At 43.1% G+C, this 22,500-nt stretch overlaps 1 protein-coding gene across 1 annotated transcript in view; it reads left to right on the forward strand.

The window, feature by feature from the left end:
* Window positions 1–22,500, forward strand: part of pdzrn4 (PDZ domain containing ring finger 4) — a gene marked incomplete at both ends in the record, with an annotated part of 68,984 nt that overhangs the window by 26,436 nt on the left and 20,048 nt on the right. Inside the window, 2 exons of the mRNA XM_080421659.1 lie at window positions 13,987–14,237; window positions 16,992–17,094. Coding sequence (XP_080277785.1) covers window positions 13,987–14,237; window positions 16,992–17,094 — 354 coding nt within the window. The remainder of the gene's footprint in view (window positions 1–13,986; window positions 14,238–16,991; window positions 17,095–22,500) is intronic.

The following is a 22,500-nucleotide window of genomic DNA, read 5'->3' on the forward strand; positions in this document are numbered from 1 at the left end:
GGGGTCCTCAGAGGGACTACATTACTACAAAAAGCGCAATTACTTAAGACTAAACTTGCATTCATTGGACAATCTCCCAGAAGAGAAAGAGGGAAAGAATAACTGTGAAAGGCAGCAGCAAACAGAAGGGTGTTTTGAGGCGATCTAAAAGAAAGAACTAAGAGTGGCAGCCGACCTGGCGTTTATGTAATATAAGTATAAATATAATAATTGCAGAGCGTCATCGCCTTGATATATAACTGCGTTAGCCTATGTTCTCATAGAGGACGGCCGTGGGGGCGTGTTTGGACGCCTCGCTGTCGCTCAAGACGGCCGTGGGGGCGTGTTTGGAGTGCGGTGTAATTCTGAAGCACACCAGGGAAACCCCTCTTACTGAACAAACATTTAGTAGTATCAACAAAATTACGGAATCAGAATATAGTGCTTTTAACAAAAAACTTTTTGTTTATATCACTTAAGGTGTAAATAATGAGGAGGTAGCAGTGTTTGCACGGTGTCACTGCGTACACGTTGGTGACCCGTTGTCGTTTGATCCCAGAACAGATGCGAGTGTCACACTTGAAGAGCCACTGGTGAAAATACCGTGGCTGATTCGTTGTCTTTATGAGAGAACAAACATTAATTCAATAAGAAATCATGTCTCATTACACCTCATTTCATTGCTTTATTTGTTGGTGTTGGTGTGTGTGCGTGACGTGTGCGTGTGCGTGTGCATACGCACGCGCCTGTGAAGTATCCGTATTCATGAGAGGCCTAATTGAAAGGAAGTGTGCGTCGTGCATATGGCGGTCACACAAAGGGAAGGAAATGAGCAGGTTCTCAGCGTGCTCTCCCTCTCTCTGTGTGTGTGTGTGTGTGTGTGTGTGTGTGTGTGTGTGTGTGTGTGTGTGTGTGTGGGTTCTAAGCGTCCCCCTCTGACAGATGTTCAACCCTTGATTTCCCCCCGCTTACATCAGAAACGACTGCCTGCTAGGAGCTTAGCGTGGAGTCACAATGTCAGCAGCCTCTGACGTCTGCTACGTGCCTGTCAGTGCTCTGTGTGTGTGTGGGTGTGTGAGTGTGTGTGTGTGTGAGTGCGTGTGCGAGCGCGCGTGTGAGAGTGTGTGTTCCATTTCACACGAGAAATTTGAGTTGGGGAGTTAGGCTTAGATTCAAGTTGGGTTTCGGGTTAGAATTAGACATTTAGAGGTTAGGTTTAGGGGTTAGGGTTAGAATTAGACATTTAGAGGTTAGGTCTAGGGGTTAGGGTTTCCCTATTTTATACGTATTTGTGCAGCGATGTCACACACCGAAAAATTGCCGATCTACAGCCCACCCACAAGCCCATTTGCCCCCAAAAATCAGAAAAAAACAGACTTGTGAGCTTGTAGATCTGGTTCAGCTATTTTATTCTTTTCAGCTATTTTCAATGCTGTCCTAAAACGGTGATGTCCTCTCAAGTAAAGTGATACAAACATGTGTGTGTGTGTGTGTGTGTGTGTGTGTGTGTGTGTGTGTGTGTGTGTGTGTGTGTGTGTGTGTGTGTGTGTGTGTGTGTGTGTGTGTGTGTGTGTGTGTGTGTGTGTGTGTGCGTGGGTTGGGGGGGTGGGGGTTGGTGACAGTTTGACAGTGTGACAGTGAGGCAGACAAAAACAGACGAAGACTTATGAATTATCAGGCTGGAGAGAGACAGCGAGATGTAGCAAGTGGGAGGGAAAGAGACAGGAAAGAGTATATGGAGAGAGGAAGACTTTCAACTCTTGATCGGGAGCAAAAGTCAGCAGTAAGGATAGTGTTGTGATGTTGCAAGCCGATGTTGCAGGCCGACAATGGCGTCGCAAGCTTGTTGGTTTGCTATTTTCGTAAACTTATAAGAAAGTTTAAGAAGAAAAAATGCTGTTGGTGTATACAATATACCAAGTTTTTTTATGCACATGTACATTTGATGATGCTCTTTTTATTCTCTGTTTGCTCGTTTTTGCACTCTTTCTTTTCTTTCTTTTCATTATTCTGTTGTTGTTATTATCTATGCTGCTGCATTGTCTGAAGGAAGCCAAACCAAAATAAGTATAGGCCTACTCATGTGCCTATACACAAGATGTAACGTACAACCTTGAACCTTTATAAATCAAGCTTAAACCTTCTCTTTACGTTCTTCCCATAATGTTGGCAGGATTGCCGCTCACAATATGGCATTTGATGTTTGGCGGTCAGTCAGTGTTTTGCGCCGATAGTTTGGCTGTGTGAGAGTGATCGTCTTAAAGCAAATCTTCCTGAAGTGAGAATTGTCAAATAGTCTGCATGGTATGGCGTATTAGCGTCTGTTTTTTGTTTTGTTTGGCAGAGCCGCGTGCTGTCTCTAATCCTCTCCAGCGGAACGCGCTCGACGCGATGTAGAATGGATTGACCCTCCAGGGGGCTTCGCCGCCGACCAGCCCCCCCCCACACACACACACGCACATTTACTTTCATTCTTTAAGTCGGTCGTCCTTTTCTTCCTTCAACGCCTTAATTGGTTGTTTGCGCCTGTTTGTGCCAGAGAGCCTGTTTTTGGTGAGGAAGTGTGAAGGACACTCATTACAAGGTGTATATGCGCTTATACGCGTGAAGACGTGGTTGTGTAGATGCAAGCGCACAGAAGAACACACACACACACGTGTGCTGCTTGGCACACGCGTGTCAGAGGACACTGCATGGGAAACAGAATCTCCTTGAACCTGCTGGTCACATGTTATCATGGATACACACAAACACACAGACACACACACACGGACACACACGGACATGCATGCGTGTGCACATGTAAACACACACACACATACAGTACAGTATGTGTGTGTGAACATACGTGTGCACACTCCTGCAGTGCACACATGCACATACCTACAGACGCACACAGATACTAGAATGCACTGTACAATGTACATACATAGACATAAGCACACACACCTAAGCACAAACACACACACTTTTTCTCTCTCTCTCTCTCTCTCTCTCTCTCTCTCTCTCTCTCTCTCTCTCTCTCTCTCTCTCCTTCCCCGCCCCTCTGCCTCATTTACATTTTGGTTAACACTCTAATTGCCACTCATTAAATACCTTGTCACTTTGATTAATTGGCGCGATACAGAAATGGAAATCAGCGGAGCGTAACACACAGTCAACAGCCAAATGACTGGGAAACCGGGAAAATATCCGGGATAAACAGCAACGGCACAACAGGAAAGGAGGAATCTAAAAGATTCAACTGTCAGGGTATGTAAATTTAAAAGCATCCTTTTGGATGCTGCAAACAGCGCGAAGGAAATCTTGAACAGCAGTTACTTACAGAAACCGAAAATAAACAACCTCACATCTCCTCTCCCTACACCCCCCCTCCCCCCTTATTTTCTTTCCTTCTTTCTGAAAACACCAAAAAAACTATGGAGTTTGACCCACTTCTTAACACAATTCTTAACACAAATCCACTGCCCAAAAAATGTATCGCAGCCGATAGGTTGCCGTGTTAAGTGGTCTTCTGAACACTTTTATACACTAGCACTAGCTACTTTGCAGGCATGCAAATCGTTGTCTAATGGCCTGTATGCAGAATAGTAGAACTGTGGTGAGGGGGAAATGTCTGAACCATAAGCTCTTGGGCCTGTTCCACAGAACGAAAGCTTTTTAACACTTGAAAAAAATCCATCAATGCAACAGTAATATCCCATTATTATCAAGAAGGAAAAATGGGCTCTGGCAGGCCGCCTTTAATGTTCCTCAATCAGGTGGCATAAACTGTTGAGGTGGATGTAATCGGAATTGTGATTTGTCTCACTTCAACATAGTTACCCACTCTAACTTGAAATAGGCTGATAATTCCAGTTGTTTATTTCACTCTTTTTGTTTCAAAACAATGAAATGTTAGACTCTGTAACAGTGTTGCCACGTCCGCTTATTATAAGCGACTTTGGGCTTGTTTTTTTTGGAAAGTCGCTTGTAAATATTGGTAGTTGCGGGTTGTGGCTTTTTGGGCTTGTTTCTAAAGTGTAGTTGCTTATTTGGGCTTGCTTCCTGTTGTTTATAACAGTGGTTTTCAAACATTCTTCTGTCAAGGACCCCCAAATTGTCCGCAGATCCCCATTTCAAAATTTTCATTTTTATAACAGACCTACAAGCGTTGGTGAGCTTGTAGATTGGCTATTTTCAAATAGTCGATGTACAGTATGTAGGGTTCAAGTGGTAAAACTGGTCACTTTTTTTGGGCTTGTTTTCGTAGACCCTGGCCACTTGCTTCTCTTGCTAAATCTGGCAACGCTGCTCTGTAACAGAACGACATCGTAGAGTCAAGATTAAGAAAGTGATTGAGCATTCAGCCAAGGGTGTCAATGTGGGCTGAGGGGAGACGCACGCGCGCAAAAGTAATTAAGTAAGCACTTAGTTACTTTACACCACTGCCCCTACTGCACAGCATCGGGCTGACGGCAGCAGAGACTATAAACAAACGTACCATTGTTATTATGACACGGACCGGCCGTAACTAGATATTCCTCGTTCGGTGTTCTTTCCATTTAATAGGCTACTGTACATTCATTGTTGCATTCATTTATATATCCACAATCCATTCCATTCTGCCAAACTTCCTTCATTAACCTTAGTTAACACTGTTCTCATTGTTGTTGTTGTAGTAGTACTAGCAGTGTTGCCAGATTTCACGAGAGAAACAAGCAACCAAGCATATGAAAACAAGCCCAAATCAATGCACTTATAATAATCAGACTTGGCAACAATGCCAAATCGTTTCCTGAGAACGGACCGAACCATTGTGGGGAATAGATCCTTCAAAAAGCATCGTGTTTGTGTGGGAATGATTTCTAAATTATATTAAATGAGTATTTTTGTGTTCTTATTTATTAATTTATTATTCCAAATGACTCCTAAATAACGCTTTGGGGGGGACCAATCTGATTTCTGGAGGGGACATGTCCCCGAGATTGACGTGCCTAAATTGAGCATTGGGCATCTTCCTTACTTCCTTCACAGGTCTTATACCAATTTTACCAACTAAGGTTCCATTTAGTGTAGCACAGTGATTCTCAAACTTTGTTAATTTCAAGGACCCCCATAACTCTGAGAGAACGAAATGGATCCGTAAGGATCCATTTGGTTCCATTTGTACACTCTCAGAGTTACGCACCCATAAGAAGGAGTGTTTCCAATGAGCCAACATGCAAAATATCAGCACTGTTTGACCAGAATGGAACAGCCTTAACCCATTAAGACCTGAAGCTGATTCTACAAATGTCCTAACTGTTTTCTGAAAAACCTATGTTTCTATATCAGTGGTGCTCAAACCTTTTCATGTCAAGGACCCCCAAAATGATATTTATTTGGCCGCGGACCCCCATCTCAAAATATGTTGTTCCAGGGACCCCCAGAAGCAAAGATTTGAGTAAAAGAAATTTGCTTTAAAAGAATATAAATATATTAATTTGCACACATTTTCTTGATGTTTCAAAAATAGCAGATCTACAAGCTCATAGCGCGGCACCGAGTGGCGCGCTATGAGCTTGTATCTGCTATTTTTGAATAGCCAAAGTATAAGTATAAGTGGTAACACCTGTGAAGGAAAGTGAAGGAAGAGGCCGTCCTTAATTTCGTTCCAATATGTCTGCATGTGCATATAGAGCCTATATTTCCAGGGCAGATCAGGAATTGAGGAAAGATCCAGAGAGGCCACAGCAGTCAGCCCTGAAATTGATATAATGACAGGGAATTATGAGCCTCTGCCTCTGCTGCGCTGCCTCTCAACCTGCCCGTCCAGATTGGCTTCAAATGAAGGTATACGGCCGGCTCTATGACACTGAGGAGCAGATTGCGCTCTCTGAATGCCAGCAGCACCTCCACAGCAGCAGCAATCTCTCCTCTCAAAACACACACACTCCAGCTGCAAGTGGAGGGATAATAAGCATGTATAGCTCGCAGATGAGCTTGTAGATTGGCTATTTTCACTATTTTAACCCATTAAGACCTGAGGCAGATTCTGCAAAATGTCTTTTACATCCCAACAGTATTCTGAAAAAATCACACCCAGTGTGAAGTGAGCGGTGCTATTTATGAGTTATTGATTTCATCATGCATCTCGGTAGCCAATCACAGCACGTCCTGCGAAGTGACGTGCTTAAATTTTTTACATTATTATTATTTTCATCATGCGTCTCGCTAGCCAATCACAGCGCGTCTGCGAAGTTTGAAGTTAATTTCATCATGTGTCTCGCTAGCCAATCACAGCACGTCCTGCAGAGCTTAGCCTATGGGCGTGTTTTCCACAGCATGGCGTCACAGCGAAAGACAAATTTTCGTGACGGAAAGAAAAACTTTCACCACGGATGGGTCCTAAACCCACTTATAGGAGCGGTTACACCGCTCACAAACGTATGTTTCTATATCAGTGGTGCTCAAACTTTTTCATGTCAAGGACCCCCAAAATGATATGTAGGCTATTTGGCTGCCGACCCCCATCTCAAAATGTTTTGTTCCAGGGACCCCCAGATGCAAAGATTTTAGTTAAAATGAATATATATTCAAAGATTTGCACATATTTTCAAATTTTTTCAAAAATAGCAGATCTACAAGCTTGAATACGTGCTATTTTTGAATAGCCAAAGTGTAAAATAATGCTTTTTAGCTCAAATAAAAAAAGAACACAGATGCGAGGTCTTAATGGGTTAAAATGTCTTTAAAAATATAAATGGAACGGATTTGAACATACAAGGTTTCCACCTGACAGACGATATTCTCATTCAGCCCAAACGTGAGGTGAGGGGTCAGAATGATTGAGTTGATGTGGAATATCCAACCAGTTGCACACATATTATGCTGCCATTCAGATATATGGAAATGGTGTGAGGGCCTTGTGCCACCGTGTGTCACACTACTCTTGTTATTGAAATGAGACATTTCAGACAGTATGGGGGACCTCTCCTAGATGAGAGCGTGGCCCTTTCAGGCACCTTAGCATACAGAACGGGATGCTAGGGAGATTACATTTGGCAGATTGTTTGTTGGAAACGCCAGCTGAGCTTCCATCATTCACTGACGACGTGTCCAATTCCAATTGTCGTAACGTGCTTCCATAGGGCAGGGGTCTTCAATGTTTTTCCAGGCCAAGGACCCCTTAGCTGAGAGAGAGAGATGAAGCAGGGACCCCCCCACTACATATTGTATAAAATTGTGTTGTGGATACAAATTTGTCATTTCATAGATAGCTTCATATACTGCATTTGCAGACATTTAACCACTTAAACCGTCAATACTTAGTAAACTCGACCTTTGGCTCTGTACTTGCTCTGCTCTTTTTCCCCTGCTACACCAAACCTCTTTGCCGAGCTTGTAGATCTGCTATTTTCGGCGAATGTTCCCCTCAGAATAGGGATTCTAGGGTTCAAGTTGTTAATGTAAAAAACAAGTTCCTATCACACAAAGATTTGGTGGACCCCCTGTAGTAACTCTGAGGACCCCCTAGGGGTCCCAGACCCTGTTGAATACCCCTGTTCTTTGCGGGTGTTTTGAGACAAAGTGGGGATCTGCTCCGCAAAAGCTTTGTGCAAAAATATTAACATGATACTTTTCCTGTGTAGATTTCACTTGTTTACACCCCATGTTACAATCCTCTGGGTTCGATCTCAAAACACATGGGCTTAGACCCGTATGGGCTCATTCAGAAAACTGAATTGCATTAGAAACAAAAGACAGGATCTCAACTTGTTAGCAGAATTGTTTCATTTAAAAAGAGTTGCATTTCTACTGTAGCAAAAGTAAAACCTTTCATTTGACTTTGGAAGATTTGTGGACACACACACACATGCATGATGTGCTTGTTCAACAGATGTGGTGGGATGGTCTCTTGCCATTGTTCTGCAGCCTATTGTCAGCCTGCTCAGTGTGGGAAGCTATTATGCAGCCACACACCCGTCTATACAAACAACCGCCTTAAAGCGCTGTCTCAACTCTGTTAGGCGGTGACGTAATGCACGTTTTAAGCCGTGCGTGTGTGTGTGCGTGCGTGTCACACTAAGATAAGAGGGGCGATGGAAGCCATGCAGCCCCATAGCTGAATCGAACAGCTACGCTGTAGCACACCATTGTGTGCTAATGGAAGCACGCACGCGCACACACACACACACACACACACACACACACACACACACACACACACACACACACACACACACACACACACACACACACACACACACACACACACACACACACACACACACACACGTGTAGACTAAGACTTATTATTGACACAAACACGACACTCGCACAACAGAGCACTAACACTTCGTATCGCCACGCTGTCCTTATCTGTCCTCTTAGCCGCTAAAAGAAGGAGCAGCTCAGAGATTCGCTGATACAGCTCTGTCGCTGTAACACTGTCCGCGTTCGGAGCGGGCCTGATGATCATTATGCCCTCACTATAGAACACTTGCAGTGGAACACTTGCAGTATTTGTATTTTTTTTTTGGATACTAATGACTTAGTTGTCACTCCACTACTCCATTTCAAAGACAGGTACTCCACTACATTTCTAGGAAGGGGAAAAGCACAGTAACCATTTAAGCCTATAGGAAGTAACCACTTCAGCCCTATATACATTTTCTATTTTTATTCATTTTATACATTTGAAAACCTGTGAAATGGGACATTCTGCCTAATGAGAACTTTCTACTTTTGTTACTTTAAGTACATTTTGATACCAATACTTTTGTACTTTTACTCAAGCAAATTCCGGACTTTTATGTGTAACAGTGTGTAAGAGTGTTTTTACATTGCAGTATTGATACTTTTACTTAAGTAAGACATGTGAGTACTTTTCCCACCACTGCCGGTTATGCTGCTTTCACATTGCCAGCTACAGAAGATACAAAGTGACGCAGATCTGTTGCCGAAGTCTCTGTTGATGGGTTGACCCCGACATGCTTGTTGACGTCGCTTCAAGTTCCATGGCAATAGGACGCTGGGTTCATGATTTGTGGCTTTGTGTGCAAAACGGGCCACTCCTGCACTCCTGCAAACTTTGCAGGCCAATCCTAGTTAATCAGAATTGAATATGAAAAATCTGACTGATCACTTCACCATAGAGATAATGTGTTCCGATCTGCGCAACGTATCTTTTGAGTAATATAAAAGTATGGCATCCATCCTGGTGGGTGCTATAACAGGCATAATGTGAAGATTTCCAGCACGGGGGGGGAGGTCAGCTTTGTTATCTCAGACATCAAACTGACCCCTGTCAAGTCACCCGCTCGTCAGTGAGAACACATCAGGCACCTGCCACACACACCAGCACATACGCGTGTACACACACACACACACACACACACACACACACACACACACACACACACACACACACACACACACACACACACACACACACACACACACACACACACACACACACACTTTTGTTTCATCACATGCGCCCCAAACACCCAATTTAACCAATTAAAAGGCCCGGTCGTGTCAAGGGTTGTCAAGTTCATTTTTAATCCATCAAATCCAGAGATTGACTGACTGTCTACATTGATTTCACGTGTCAGAGACCATCATGCTGTCTGTCTGTCTCCTGAGGGATTTCACCTAAATGTTACACGCGGAATCACTTACTGACAACAATAACCACACCGTCCTTATCTGGCCATGTAATGAACATTCGGTGGAACTTTTGGGTGAAGATATTTGGTGTAGAGAGGGAAAAGGAGAGGGCCAAGATAACAACAGACCCAAGAGACCCTGGTCCATGAAATATATAGGGTTTAGTTGTTAATCGATTTAAAAATAAATCCACACTAATCTAATCTGCAAAGAAAATAATTGATCGTTTAGACGGTTCACTGGTGATCTTGATCTTATCCAAAGTGACTTGAGAATGAGCATTTAAAGGATTCTCAACTAGACAAAAAATATACAAATGGACATCCATGTTAGTAGGGTTCAAACTTACAAACGTACACGTCTGGCTAAACGGTTGTTTGCAGTGCACCAATGACCATGTAATCAGCATACAGACTAAGTACTGTATGGCCGTTATAATGTGCTGTTCTGCTGAGCTTATAATGCATTATGACCAGCACTTTAATACTTCCTAAACCGTGTTGTCATACATGATTATAAACAGTTATGGAGCCTTATAAGTACATTTAAATGTATTTTAAATGTGATTATGGTGCATTATTAGACCCGAACTTTTATGTCAAGTGTTAACCATTCTTTAGTTAATGTATTCAGTTATAGTTATCATTCACATTAAGTGTTGTTAACATACTTGGCTCCCATTACACAAAGTAATTGTTAACATGCATGCGCGCACGCTCGCGCAAGCTGTTGAGCTGACGCCTAGTTTTCACAAGCTAACACCCAGTATGTGGATACCTTCTGAATTAATTCCAATTCAATGTCAGAACGGAGCCCGCAGAGTGGTAAACATACGTGGTTGTAAAACAATGGAGGCATAATAATGAGCTCCAGATGGAACGCATTAATCTCCAATCAGAGGGGTTGTGAGGATCCACCTGGCAGCCTTCACTGCCTTCTGCTTTCATACACACAGACACTGTGCAACAGTGGAGCTGGGAGACCCACCTGCACAACGAAACCTCTTATCTCCATATGCTAACTTTTTGTGTCGAGCATACTATAGCGTCACACAAAAGTATCAAAAGCAGCAGATCTGCAAGCTCGAAACACGGCGTGAAACTGTTGTTACTCCTGAATAGCTGTAAAGTAACTAAGTACACCTTTGAGGAATTTCTACTTTACTGGAGTATTTTCCATTTTCAGTAATTTTACTTCTACTCCACTACATCTCAGAGGCAAATCTTGTACTTTTACTCCACTACAATCATTTGAAAACTGTAGTTGCTAGTTACTTTGCAGATATACATTATTACATTATAAAACATTAACCACTTTAGCCCTATTTTATACATAGGCTATTTGAAAATAGCCCATCTACAAGTTCACAACGTGTCGCATCTCGACACGTTGTGAGCTTGTAGATCTGCTATTTTGAAACATTTTAGAACTTTTACTTTTGGTACTTTAAGTACATTTTGATGCCAATACTTTTCAACTTTTACTCAAATACATTTTGAATTCTGGACATTTACTTGCAGTATTGGTACTTTTTCTTAAGAATAGTAACAGTTTTGGACATGTGAGGTTTCGCGACGATATCCATAATTGTGTGATACCTGTGATAGTTAACCTTGTGGACTGGTTGGTTGAAACCTGACAAATACGCTGAACTATTTCACACCTTAAAGTCAATCTCATGCATGTAACAATGCTGCTGTGTGGACCCACCCTATGCGCCTTATGTCTAACACCTCATGTACATACAGTACGCTGAATTTCACCCACGTCTTTACACCTGTAAACCCAGCTGTGATGTGATCATGTGACAATAGATTACTCTTAGCAAATTAACGTTCTACTTCGTCATACTACAGTGTCAACGTCAACCCAAAGTAGACAATCTACAAGCTCATCACAACGGCTATTTTGGGGGGGGGGGAGAGAGAGAGAGAGAGAGAGAGAGAGAGAGAGAGAGAGAGAGAGAGAGAGAGAGAGAGAATCATGTACCGAAAATAGCCGCTGTACAAGCTGTGAGCTTGTAGATCGGCTATTTTCCGCTCGAGGGTTAGGGTTTAAAATGGCCAAAAACATATGTCATTCATAAATCACCCACGTTAATGACCTCACAAGTACAGCGTAGTAATACAAATGTGAGTGCGGGTGCGTGCGCACGTGTGTGTGTGTGTGTGCGCACATGAAGGCCGTTTCTATGTATGTGTGTGTCACAGGGATTTTGCACACACATGTACACACTGTGGGGGCCTCAGTGTTTGGGATTCCGGGGGAAGCTGACAGTAATTCCATTTTGATTGTTACTTCCTCCTCTCATAACATCTCGACCTTTGACCCCGACTGACACCATATCAGCTCATTACATACACACACACACACACACACACACACACACACACACACACACACACACACACACACACACACACACACACGCGCACACACACACACACACACACACACACACACACACACACACACACACACACACACACACACACACACGCAGGTGTAGCTTTCATATACGTCTCACAAGTTAAAGGTTAGCCTTGCCAATATTAAACTCACGTTCCCTGTAGGCCTGAACAGGAGAGTACTGTTTGGTACACTGTCCAAACAGTCCTTCCTAAAGGTCAAGGTTCAGTGTGTGAACGGATACAGCGTACCACACATTATGTGTGTGTGTGTGTGTGTGTGTGTGTGTGTGTGGGCTACACTGTGCAATTCTGCTTCAAAGCTGCACTCTGGAACGTTCATGTTTTACCCCGGATTCGAACCCGGGTGGTCTCCTGCGCAAGTTACCGCTGAGTGAATAGAGCCTGCCTGCTTGCTCAGTGGAAACTCCGTTTTGACCTTCAGGCAGCAGAACTTGTCAACCTGCCAGACCACAGGATGTAAATGTCTCAATACAAGAGCAGGGAGAGCAAATACAACCACCACAGTTGTGTTACTTACAGTCAGTGTTGATTTTGACAGCAAATTTTGATTTAGTTTTAGTCATAGTCTTTTGAATAAAATTCCATTTAGTTTTAGTCATATTTTAATCATCTGAAATGTTTTACTTTTAGTCTAGTTTTAGTCGACTAAATATCATAACATTTTAGTCGACTAAATCTACAGTTGATTTAGTCAAATGTATTTCGGCGGTGCCTCAATGGCCTTGATGGCTGATTTCACTCTTGGTTGCATGCTGAAAATAGCAGATCTACAAGCTCACAACGCGTCGCGATGCGTTGTGAGCTTGTAGATCTGCTATTTTCAGAGCGCAACACCCGAGCGCAACCAAACATAAAATGACTTTTAGTTCTACTGGATCTCTTCTCCACTATAGTCCCTCACTAACATTCTAGTCTAGTCTTTATTTGTTGATGAAATTGTCAATTGATTTAGTCTTAGTTTTAGTCATCATAGGTTAGTTTTTATTTCATTTTTCTTTAGTTTTCATCAGTGAAAAAAGGTCGTCGACGAACATTTTTCGTCATAGTTTTAGTCGACAAAATCAACACTGCTTACGGTATATTGTATTAACATACCCTACCATACTGATTGGCTACAATAACATTGTATTGTGCACGCTCTCTCACGCACGCACGCACGCGCGCGTGCGCGCACACACACACACACACACACACACACACACACTTTCACGTGTGTGTGGTGGGTAGGTGACTGTCTGCACGTTGCCGCACAGTATTGATTACCAACCTTTTGTGAAAATGTCAAATGTGTTATTATGTGTGTATTTTCTGTCTCTCTCTCTCTCTCTCTCTCTCTCTCTCTCTCTCTCTCTCTCTCTCTCTCTCTCTCTCTCTCTCTCTCTCTCTCTCTCACACACACACACACACACACACACACACACACACACACACACTACAGTATATCATATATTAGAATCTGATTAAGGGAGGAACCATGAACAAACCTGATACACCCATACAGTACTGTATATGGCCATGCCAATATACAGGGTATGGGCATATGCTAATGACATCTCCATATGGGCACAAAAAGGGACGTAGACAGACGGTTACAACGGGTACTCTGACAAAGCCCCATATAGCTCAGACATATCTGTCAGATCGGCGGTGAACTCTAGATTTGAATCTCTAGTTTAAAAAAAGGCTTAATGTGTGTTTTGTAAAATAATCACAATCTCCAAAGATAACTAGTAACCAAAGCGTTCCAATAATTGCAGTGCAGTAAAAGTACAATATTTGCCTCTGAGATGTTGTGGAGTAGAAGTAAAAGTACTGAAAATTGGAAATACTCCAGTAAAGTAAAAACATCAAAAAAATGTACCTCAGTACAGTACTTGAGTAAATGTACTTAGTTACTTTACACCACTGATATCTGCCTTCCTCTTCTCCCTCCCGCCAGGTGAACGGACGGGACTTCTCCAAGGCCGGCGCTGAAGACTCCGCAGCGGACTCCATCAGACGAGAGCCAATCGTAGTCCAGGTTCTCCGGAATACCAACGCCCGCAGCCATGGCGGCGCCCCACAGGACGTGTTCGTGGCGGACGTTTGCACCCAGACGGACATCACCTTTGAGCATATCATGGCGCTGGCCAAGCTCCGCCCCGCCACGCCGCCCGTCCCCGACATCTGTCCCTTCCTCCTGTCTGACAGGTGAGAGCCACCGCCCACCTTCATTCTGGCCTCAATTGATGTCCATTTGTTGTTGTTGTTTCCTATTAATGTTTTTATCTACACAAAAACATATTTGGACGCTGATATTTTTCACATGTTTTGGTTACTCAATATGAAATTATATTTTCATATTTTAGTATATCGACAGACCAGTGGTGGAAAAAGTACTCAAAGGTTTTACTTAAGTAAAAGCATCAATACTGCAATATAGAAATGTACAAGTAAAAGTCCGGAATTCTAAATGAACTTGAGTAAAAGTACTAAAATGTTTGAAAATAGCAGATCTACAAGCTCACAACTCGACGACTGCGACGCGTTGTGAGCTTCTAGATCTGCTATTTTCAAATCGCCTAGGTATAAAATAGGGCTGAAGTGGTTAATGTATGTTTTATAATGTATACATACTTTAGTGACTAAAGTTTTCAAATAATTGCGGTGGAGTAAAAGTAAAATATTTTCCTTTGAGATGGGGCGGCAGTGGCTCAGGGGTAGAGTGGCCGGGTAGAGTGAACTGGAAACCGCAAGGTTCCAAGCTCGATCCCGGGCTGGGGGGTTCCCCCAGAGTTAGTGTCGAAGTGTCCTTGAGCAAGACGCTGAATCCCTAATTGCTCCCGATGAGCAGGTTGGTGCCTTGCATGGTTTCCTCCGCCATCGGTGTATGAATGTGTGTGTGAATGGGTGAATGTAATGCACAATCTATGTAAAGCACTTTGGATAAAAGCGCTATATAAATGCACCATTTACCATGTAGTGGAGTAGAAGTAAAAGTATAGACGATTGGAAATACTCCAGTAAAGTAAAACTACCTCAAAATTGTACTTATGTACAGTACTTGAGTAAATGTACTTAGTTACTTTACACCACTGCGACAGACAGACAGACGGACAGGCAGGCAGACAGACAGAATCTGTGAGAGCGAGGTCACAGTTTTGCGCTCTGTGCTTTGGTTCCTTTGTGTCATAAACTCCACTGTCGCCTCAGCCGTGAATTTGACCATCATCCATGAGTGACATTGATTGCCGTTACCTAAGCAGGAGGTCACTCATGGTGTCATGTTGAGCAGGCGGTGGCACTTTAAGCTTGCGCTGAAGACCTGTCTGAGCTGACGCGTCTTGTATGGCCAGTGGCAACTGATTGTCATTTCTGAGCCTTTCTCAGTATATATTTACATGATATCATCCAAACCTTGACCTTAACAGTTTGACCACCTATAGCCAGTGGTAGAAAAAGTACTCAAAAGTTTTACTTAAGTAAAAGTATCAATACTGCAATGTAGAAGCACTCTGTTACAAGTTAAAGTCTGGAATAAAAAATTGCTTGAGTAAAAGTACAAAAGTATTGGTATCAAAATGTACTTAAAGTACCAAAAGTAAAAGTACTAAAATGTTTGAAAATAGCAGATCTACTTTATTTATTTATTGTAGAACGGCTATTTTCTAATAGCCTAGGTATAAAATAGGGCTACAGTGGTTAATGTGTGTTTCATCATGTAATATATGCATATAAATATAAAATCTTGTAAATGCATCACGCTGTGAGCTTTTAGATCGGATATTCTCCAGCGAAGAGATTCGGTGTGGGGGGGGGGGGGGGGTGGGTTGGGGGTGAGCAGACCAAGTACAGAGCCCTGGGGGACTGTCCCCTGTATAAGAATGACAACGTCACGCTAATAAAGCTTCCATTAAGTGGGAGAGGGCCAGTGACAACAAGAAATAAACAGAAGATATACACACATGGAAGGCACGAAAACACAGTAATATGATTTGAATAAAATATGAATAAATTGATAAACAATGAAGAAAAAAAAAGTCTCAAGGACAGCATTACTGCACAAGCCCGCGCTAGCATGACAATAGAGACATTAACCATTCTGCCAGCTAACAGCCAATCCATCTGAGTAGTAACCTATCAGCGCGCTATAGCTGCTATCCATTACCACTGACCGGCTGATTTCTGGTTTTATAGGGCAAAAATTTGATTTCATTTGCAGACCCAGACCTATAAATAGCCCCTGAGGATAGATGCAGCCAGCGTGCCTTCCCGCACGATCAGCCCATTGGCTTTTAATCGCCCAGAAAAGGTCCCCCATTAAAGAAAATGAATGTAGCATGCACAGAAACAATTATTGCATGTAGCTTAGGCTCAGGCTCTGCATAATAACATTAAGGGGACATAGTAGTTAGCCCACTTCAGGGGTGTGTGGGGGGGCTAGGGGGGGCATAATGTGACGGCAGTGAGATGAGCGAGAACAATGGAGGGGGGCGGGGGCACAGGACAGCCCGTGAGGTCAGTTTTCTGAGGGAAAGTACAGTGTAGCATTTCCAGGCTTGAACTATTAACCCATTCAATCCGGGAACGCTTCGCGACGCGTTGTGAGCTTGTAGATCTATTTTCAAATAGCCTCTGTATAAAATAGGGCTAAAGTTGTTAATATATGTTTCAAAATATCATAATTTATGTCTGAAAAGTAACTAGTAACTAAAGTACAGTACTTAAGTACATGTACTTAGTTACTTTCCACCACTGCAACTGTGAGCTTGTAGATCGGATTCAAGTGGTTAAAGTTAAAGGTAAAATGAGAGGAGAGAAAGTAATAATTTTGACTTGCTCTCTCTGTCTGTCTCGCTGTCTGTCTCTCTTTCTCTCTGTCTGTCTGTCTCTCTTTCTTTCTCTCTGTCTCTCTCTCTCTCTCTCTCTCTCTCTCTCTCTCTCTCTCTCTCTCTCTCTCTCTAGCTGTCATTCCATTCACACCATGGAGCATGAGTTCTTCGAGTGTCCAGAGTATCTCTCCAACACGCCAGCGGAGGCGGAAAGGACGGACAACTATGAATATGAGGTACAAGCGCTGTGAACGCTGCATTCACTGACAATACATAATATAGTGATGCTGTGGAAAACTGCTTTTTCACTTTTCCTGTTTTTTTCCTAAGCCCAATGCCCTGTTTATCTGGATGAGCTGAGTGTTAACTCTTTGACTGCCAGAAATAAAACATTGTTTGCTAAGCCACGGCCAGCGATTTTCGAGTGTTTTCACTAACCTTTGAAAAAACATAGAATATTTATATCCAGGCAGTTGAATATAGGTTGTTTTCGCCAAAAAGCAACGGAAAGCAGAGAAAAGGGGGCATTTTTCCAAATCCATTAACATGGAAGTGAACGTGACTGTTTTTTTTTTAGCGATCACGTGATTTGCTGCTTCAGTGCTTCACCGGGAGTCAAATGGTGACTCATAGGTTAGCGAACAGCGCCATCTATAGCGTAAAACCACTGAAAACTCAAAAACCTCGTCATTCTCTTCGTTGGCAGTCTGAGCCTTAAAATATGACGAGAAATCTTGTCCTTGGCGGTCAACGAGTTAATGTAGCCCAGATAGTATAACAGTCAGGAGTTGTGTGGTGTGCATCTACCGCCATAACATGGAGAACACCAAGGTTATAGCCTCAAACGCAAGTGTCTACTTGTTAGCTGTTAAATTGGACCTATGCTACAACCAGGGCCTTCGCCGTCCCAAAGGGGGGAAGAAAGAAGGTCTTTTCTTCACAATGAATGAATGAAAGTATAAAAGCCAGTCTCTGGGTCTCAAGGTCTCTCCTTTTTACATCTCCCACGCCGTCCTTCAGAAATAAAACGTCCGTCTTTCCTGCAGGATGCTGCTATATACTCGAAAGCCGAGCTGGAAGCTGAGTGGAGCCCATTGTTGAATCCTTCAGGATACAGTGTGGCACTCAGTCCACACGGAAGGCAATCGAGTCCAACCTCTGTTCTCATAATGCTCAATTATATTCTGCTGGGAGTCCTTGTAGCTTTCACTGCTGCTACTGCTGTTGTTGTTGTGGGAACATGCACAGTAAAAATCCACTGTTAAATTATCCGCGAAGAGTTTACAAATGGAACAAAATGTATCCCTAAGGGTCCATTCGGTTCCAATTGTACACTCTTCTGAGTTAAATTGACACGTTTTTGTGTGTATTGTGTATTATGTGTAATTATGTTTTGCGTGATCTTTGAGTCCCAGTTGGCAACAGGAGGAAATTGGATGAACATTCATCTTTCATTCCTTTTTTTTTCTTCTTTTCTTTCTTGCATGCATTATACCCTGGTGGCTCACTTGTCTTATCAGTTTTTCTCCACTGCACAATCTCATAAAACAAAAATGTTTGTATTGTACAGTGGTGGAAAAAGTACTCACATGTATTACTTCAGTAAAAGTATCAATATTGCAATGTAGAAATACTCGTTAAAAGTTAAAACGTTAAAAGTAAAAGGCCTGTGTTCAAAATGTTACTTGAGTACAAGTGCAAAAGTATTGGCATCAAAATGTACTGAAGGTACCAAAATTAAAAGTAGTCATTAGGGCGCGCCCCCACCAAGAGTTGGCTGGCTGCTGTTTGCAGAATCTGCCAATGCATTGTCAATGCAAATGCGTTGATTCACGCAAGAGCAGATTTTTCCGCCTCTCGCGCAGACCTTGCGTTTATCTGCTCTCCGCGACTAAGCATAAAACTGCTGGAGGCAGGCGCTGATTTTCTCCCTCTGTCCAATCGGGTGAGTCGAAGGCGGACTGTCTCAAGACTCAGGAAGCAACATGGTGCTCATGGCTCAAGGCAGCAGGCGCTGCGGGCTACGGGGAGGCTCCTGAAAGTGAGTGACAGGCGCGACACTCCCGTTTTTTAGAATCCGCTGGCTGCAAAAAACTGTGGCCGCGCACAACCTGCGTTTATCAGCGGCCAGCCAACTCTTGGTGGGGGCGCGCCCTTATGCAGAATGTCCCATTTCAGAAGTTTTCAACAAAAAATATCTTTTGAAAATAGCAAATCAAAAAGCTATCCGCATTGTGAGCTTGTAGATCGGCTATTTTCAAATGGCCGAAATGTATATAGGGCTGAAGTGGGTAATGTATGTTTTGTAATAATAATCAAAATCTACAAAGTAACTAGTAACTAAAGTTTTCAAATAATTGTAGTGGAGTAAAAGTACAATATTTGCCTCTGAGATGTAGTGGAGTAGAAGTAAAATAACTGAAAATTGGAAATACTCCAGTAAAGTAAAACATACCTCAAAACTGTACTTAAGTAAATGTACTTAGTTACTTTACACCACTGGTATTGTATCACAATATTAGCCACAGTACAAACACCCACATATACAGTAGTTGACCACAACGCAGCACACGTACGCAATTAGACAAAGGAAAGAAAATAGGCATATTCTCGTGGGGGGAAAATGGGACTGTTACTGTTGTTTGCCACTCTCCCAGAGAAAAGGAAATCAATACTGAGCCCATAAATCCAGGCGATGACAAAGCTCTCCAAGTGGCTTTATTGACGAGCCCTCTTGGCCTTGGTGAAACATTAGCCCATTCCGTTTCAATCATAATATAATGACTCATTATGCTCCAATGCCATTCTCAGTGGTGTAAATTTAACTAAGTACATTTAGTACTGTACTTCAGTAAAATTTTCTCCACTACATCTCAGAGGAAGATACTTTTACTCCACTACAATTTGCATATTGTTGCTGTCTGGCAGAAACCAGCTAACTCCATTTTGACACTTGATTTTTTTTGTTAAAACACTCTTGTTTTTGTTAAAACAAGAGTTTTTGGTGAAGAATTTAAAGCTCTATAGGCCTATAGATAGCGATCATTACAGTGCAGAGTGCTTGTTATAAGCACACTGACAGTGAGGTGATGCTAGGTGTGAGGTGATGCTAGGTGTTGCTGATTGGTGACATGTGCTACAGTGTCACTGGTCCGCTGCTTAATGGGCATGTCCTGGTTCAGTGAACTGCATTGTGGGTCATTAGGATTCCTCTGTTGCCAGCTGTGGCCCGGCCTCTGAGATGGATAAATGGGTGTCGTGTGTGTGTGTGCGTGCACGTGTGTGTGTGTGTGTGTGTGTGTGTGTGTGCACGCGTGCACGCGTGCGTGCGTGCGTGTGTGCGCGCGCATGTTTGACAGCAATGGCATCTGAACAAGGTCAGCACCGCACTACACGCACACACCCCTCAGCAACCACACACACACACACACACACACACACACACACACACACACACACACACACACACACACACACGGTCACAGATACTTGTCCCATATGGATACACATACACACCCTCCCACCCCCACACACACACCCCCCCCCCCACACACACACACACACACACACACACACACACACACATCAGATCTCCTCTTTGCCTGTCCACGCGTGTCTAACTCAGACGCGAATGGCTCTCCTCTCTGCATGAGGCGGAGAGTTATGCTGACAATCTCAGGGACGCTGTCTCTGATAGACGCAGCTTGAGCTCTGCTTTTTACACAAATGGAAACCGTAAGGGTCCAATTGGTTCCATTTGCACACTCTTGATTTATATTGACACAGAAGATTTGTCTGTGTACTGTCACTGGAGTCTTTTGATACGCTTGCCTCTTGCCTGTCAGCTCAAGCCATTGTTACGCGGAATAGTCTATTTTCACGCTCACGTTTGCCACCGTTTTATCACTACAGGGGTGTAGGCATGTTAAGATGAAAGGATTCGTTCTGAAATAAGATGTCCGTGATCTAAAAGAAAAAAATATCTGACGTGCATAAAATTGCTTGATGGCTAGGAACTAACGTTCCTTTATGGGAAATAATTTAATTAAATTGTCCGTTAAGACTCTCGCGTGCCAAATACTACAGAGTATTGGAGATCATGTGTTCCAGAACAAGATATTCCACCCTTTGAAAGCCACCATGATTAATAGTGCAAACTAGGGCTGGGACTCGATTAAACAAATTAATCTAATTAATTAGAGGCTTTGTAATTAATTAATCGCAATTAATCGCATTTTAATCGCATATCAATATTTGACATGAGAACAGTGAAAAGCATTTTTTTTAAATGGATTTTGGCATACGTCTTTAAGTACATGTACTCAAGAAGGTATTTGGTATGAGGTATTGCACTTGACTCTCGAGTATTTCCAATTTCTAATACTTTTACTTCTACTCCAGTAACTCCACTATATCTCAGAGGCAAATATTGTACTTTTTACTCCACTACAATTATTTGAAAACTTTAGTTACTTTGTATATTTCGATTATTATTATAAAACATTACAGTAATCATGTGAAAATAGCAGATCTACAAGTGCAAGGCATTGTGAGCTTGTAGATCTGCTATTTTCCACCACTGGAGGCTGGTAGAGTGTGTTGTTGTTACTGTTGTTTTATAGTAGTTTAATTAATAATCGCGCGCATGTGATCCGCACCGCATCGTGGAATCCCCCCCAGCGCACCGCCGCCCCCCCTAAACGGGACAAACGCGCGCGTAGGGGGGGCATCATTACAGATTCTGATTTGCCCAGCCAACATGATCAAGCAGGCATCATGTTTTCATGCACTGAGCTGGCTGCAGCTAACTTTGTTGTTGTCTGTCATGTCTGAGAAGTGAGCACCACCGTCTGTTGGTGCGCTGTAATATCGGTCCGTCCAGAAACGGTCCGAAACTCGTCCAGTGAGAAACGTTCCGCGGTGCAAAAATAGGTGCGATTAAAATGCGTCATTTTTTTTACACGATAATTTTTCTGTAATTAATTGATCGAAATTAACGCGATAAAGTCCCGGCCCTAGTGCAAACATTTCTTAAGATTAGTTATAAACTACAATTGTCGGTTGATGAAACCACACGTTCACAGGCTGGGTTCTCAGTTTATTGCAAACCCCCCCCCAAATAACTCAATATTGAGTCTCTAAGCAAATGGTTTCTCTTCCTTCAAGAATGTGTACCCTGTCTTCTCCTCCGCGTCATCAGCACCCATACCCTAGGTGGGGTTGGCGTAAGGGCCTATACTCTGTGTGGAGTTTGCATGTTCTCCCTGTGTCTCCTAGGGTAGTTAATACCCTCACAAAAACATGTAGTAATCGTGGTCGCTATACCGCCTCCCCCATGACAGCCGGGGTGCCTGATGGAGGGGAAAGAAACTCGTTGGAATAACGTGTTCCTTCCACGCGCTACGTCCTACCGGGGGAAACTCCCCCCTGTCTGGTGATAAGAAGGTCAGTTGGCTCTCATGCATTGAAGGAGGCATGAGCTCGGCCCTGGGCTCCCTAGGCTGGTGAGGGGAGTGTAGCACCCTGCCTGATCCAACCAGCATCTCACCGCTAAACTTCACCTGTCAGGGACGGTACAAATCAACAAGCGTGCGCAACGTGGCGGAAAGAGAGCGTCCTGAGTGGAGCATGGTGCGCCTCGC

The sequence above is a fragment of the Gymnoscopelus braueri genome, assembly GCF_963280865.1.
Source record: "Gymnoscopelus braueri genome assembly, chromosome: 23".
In the NCBI taxonomy this organism is placed as follows: domain Eukaryota; kingdom Metazoa; phylum Chordata; class Actinopteri; order Myctophiformes; family Myctophidae; genus Gymnoscopelus; species Gymnoscopelus braueri.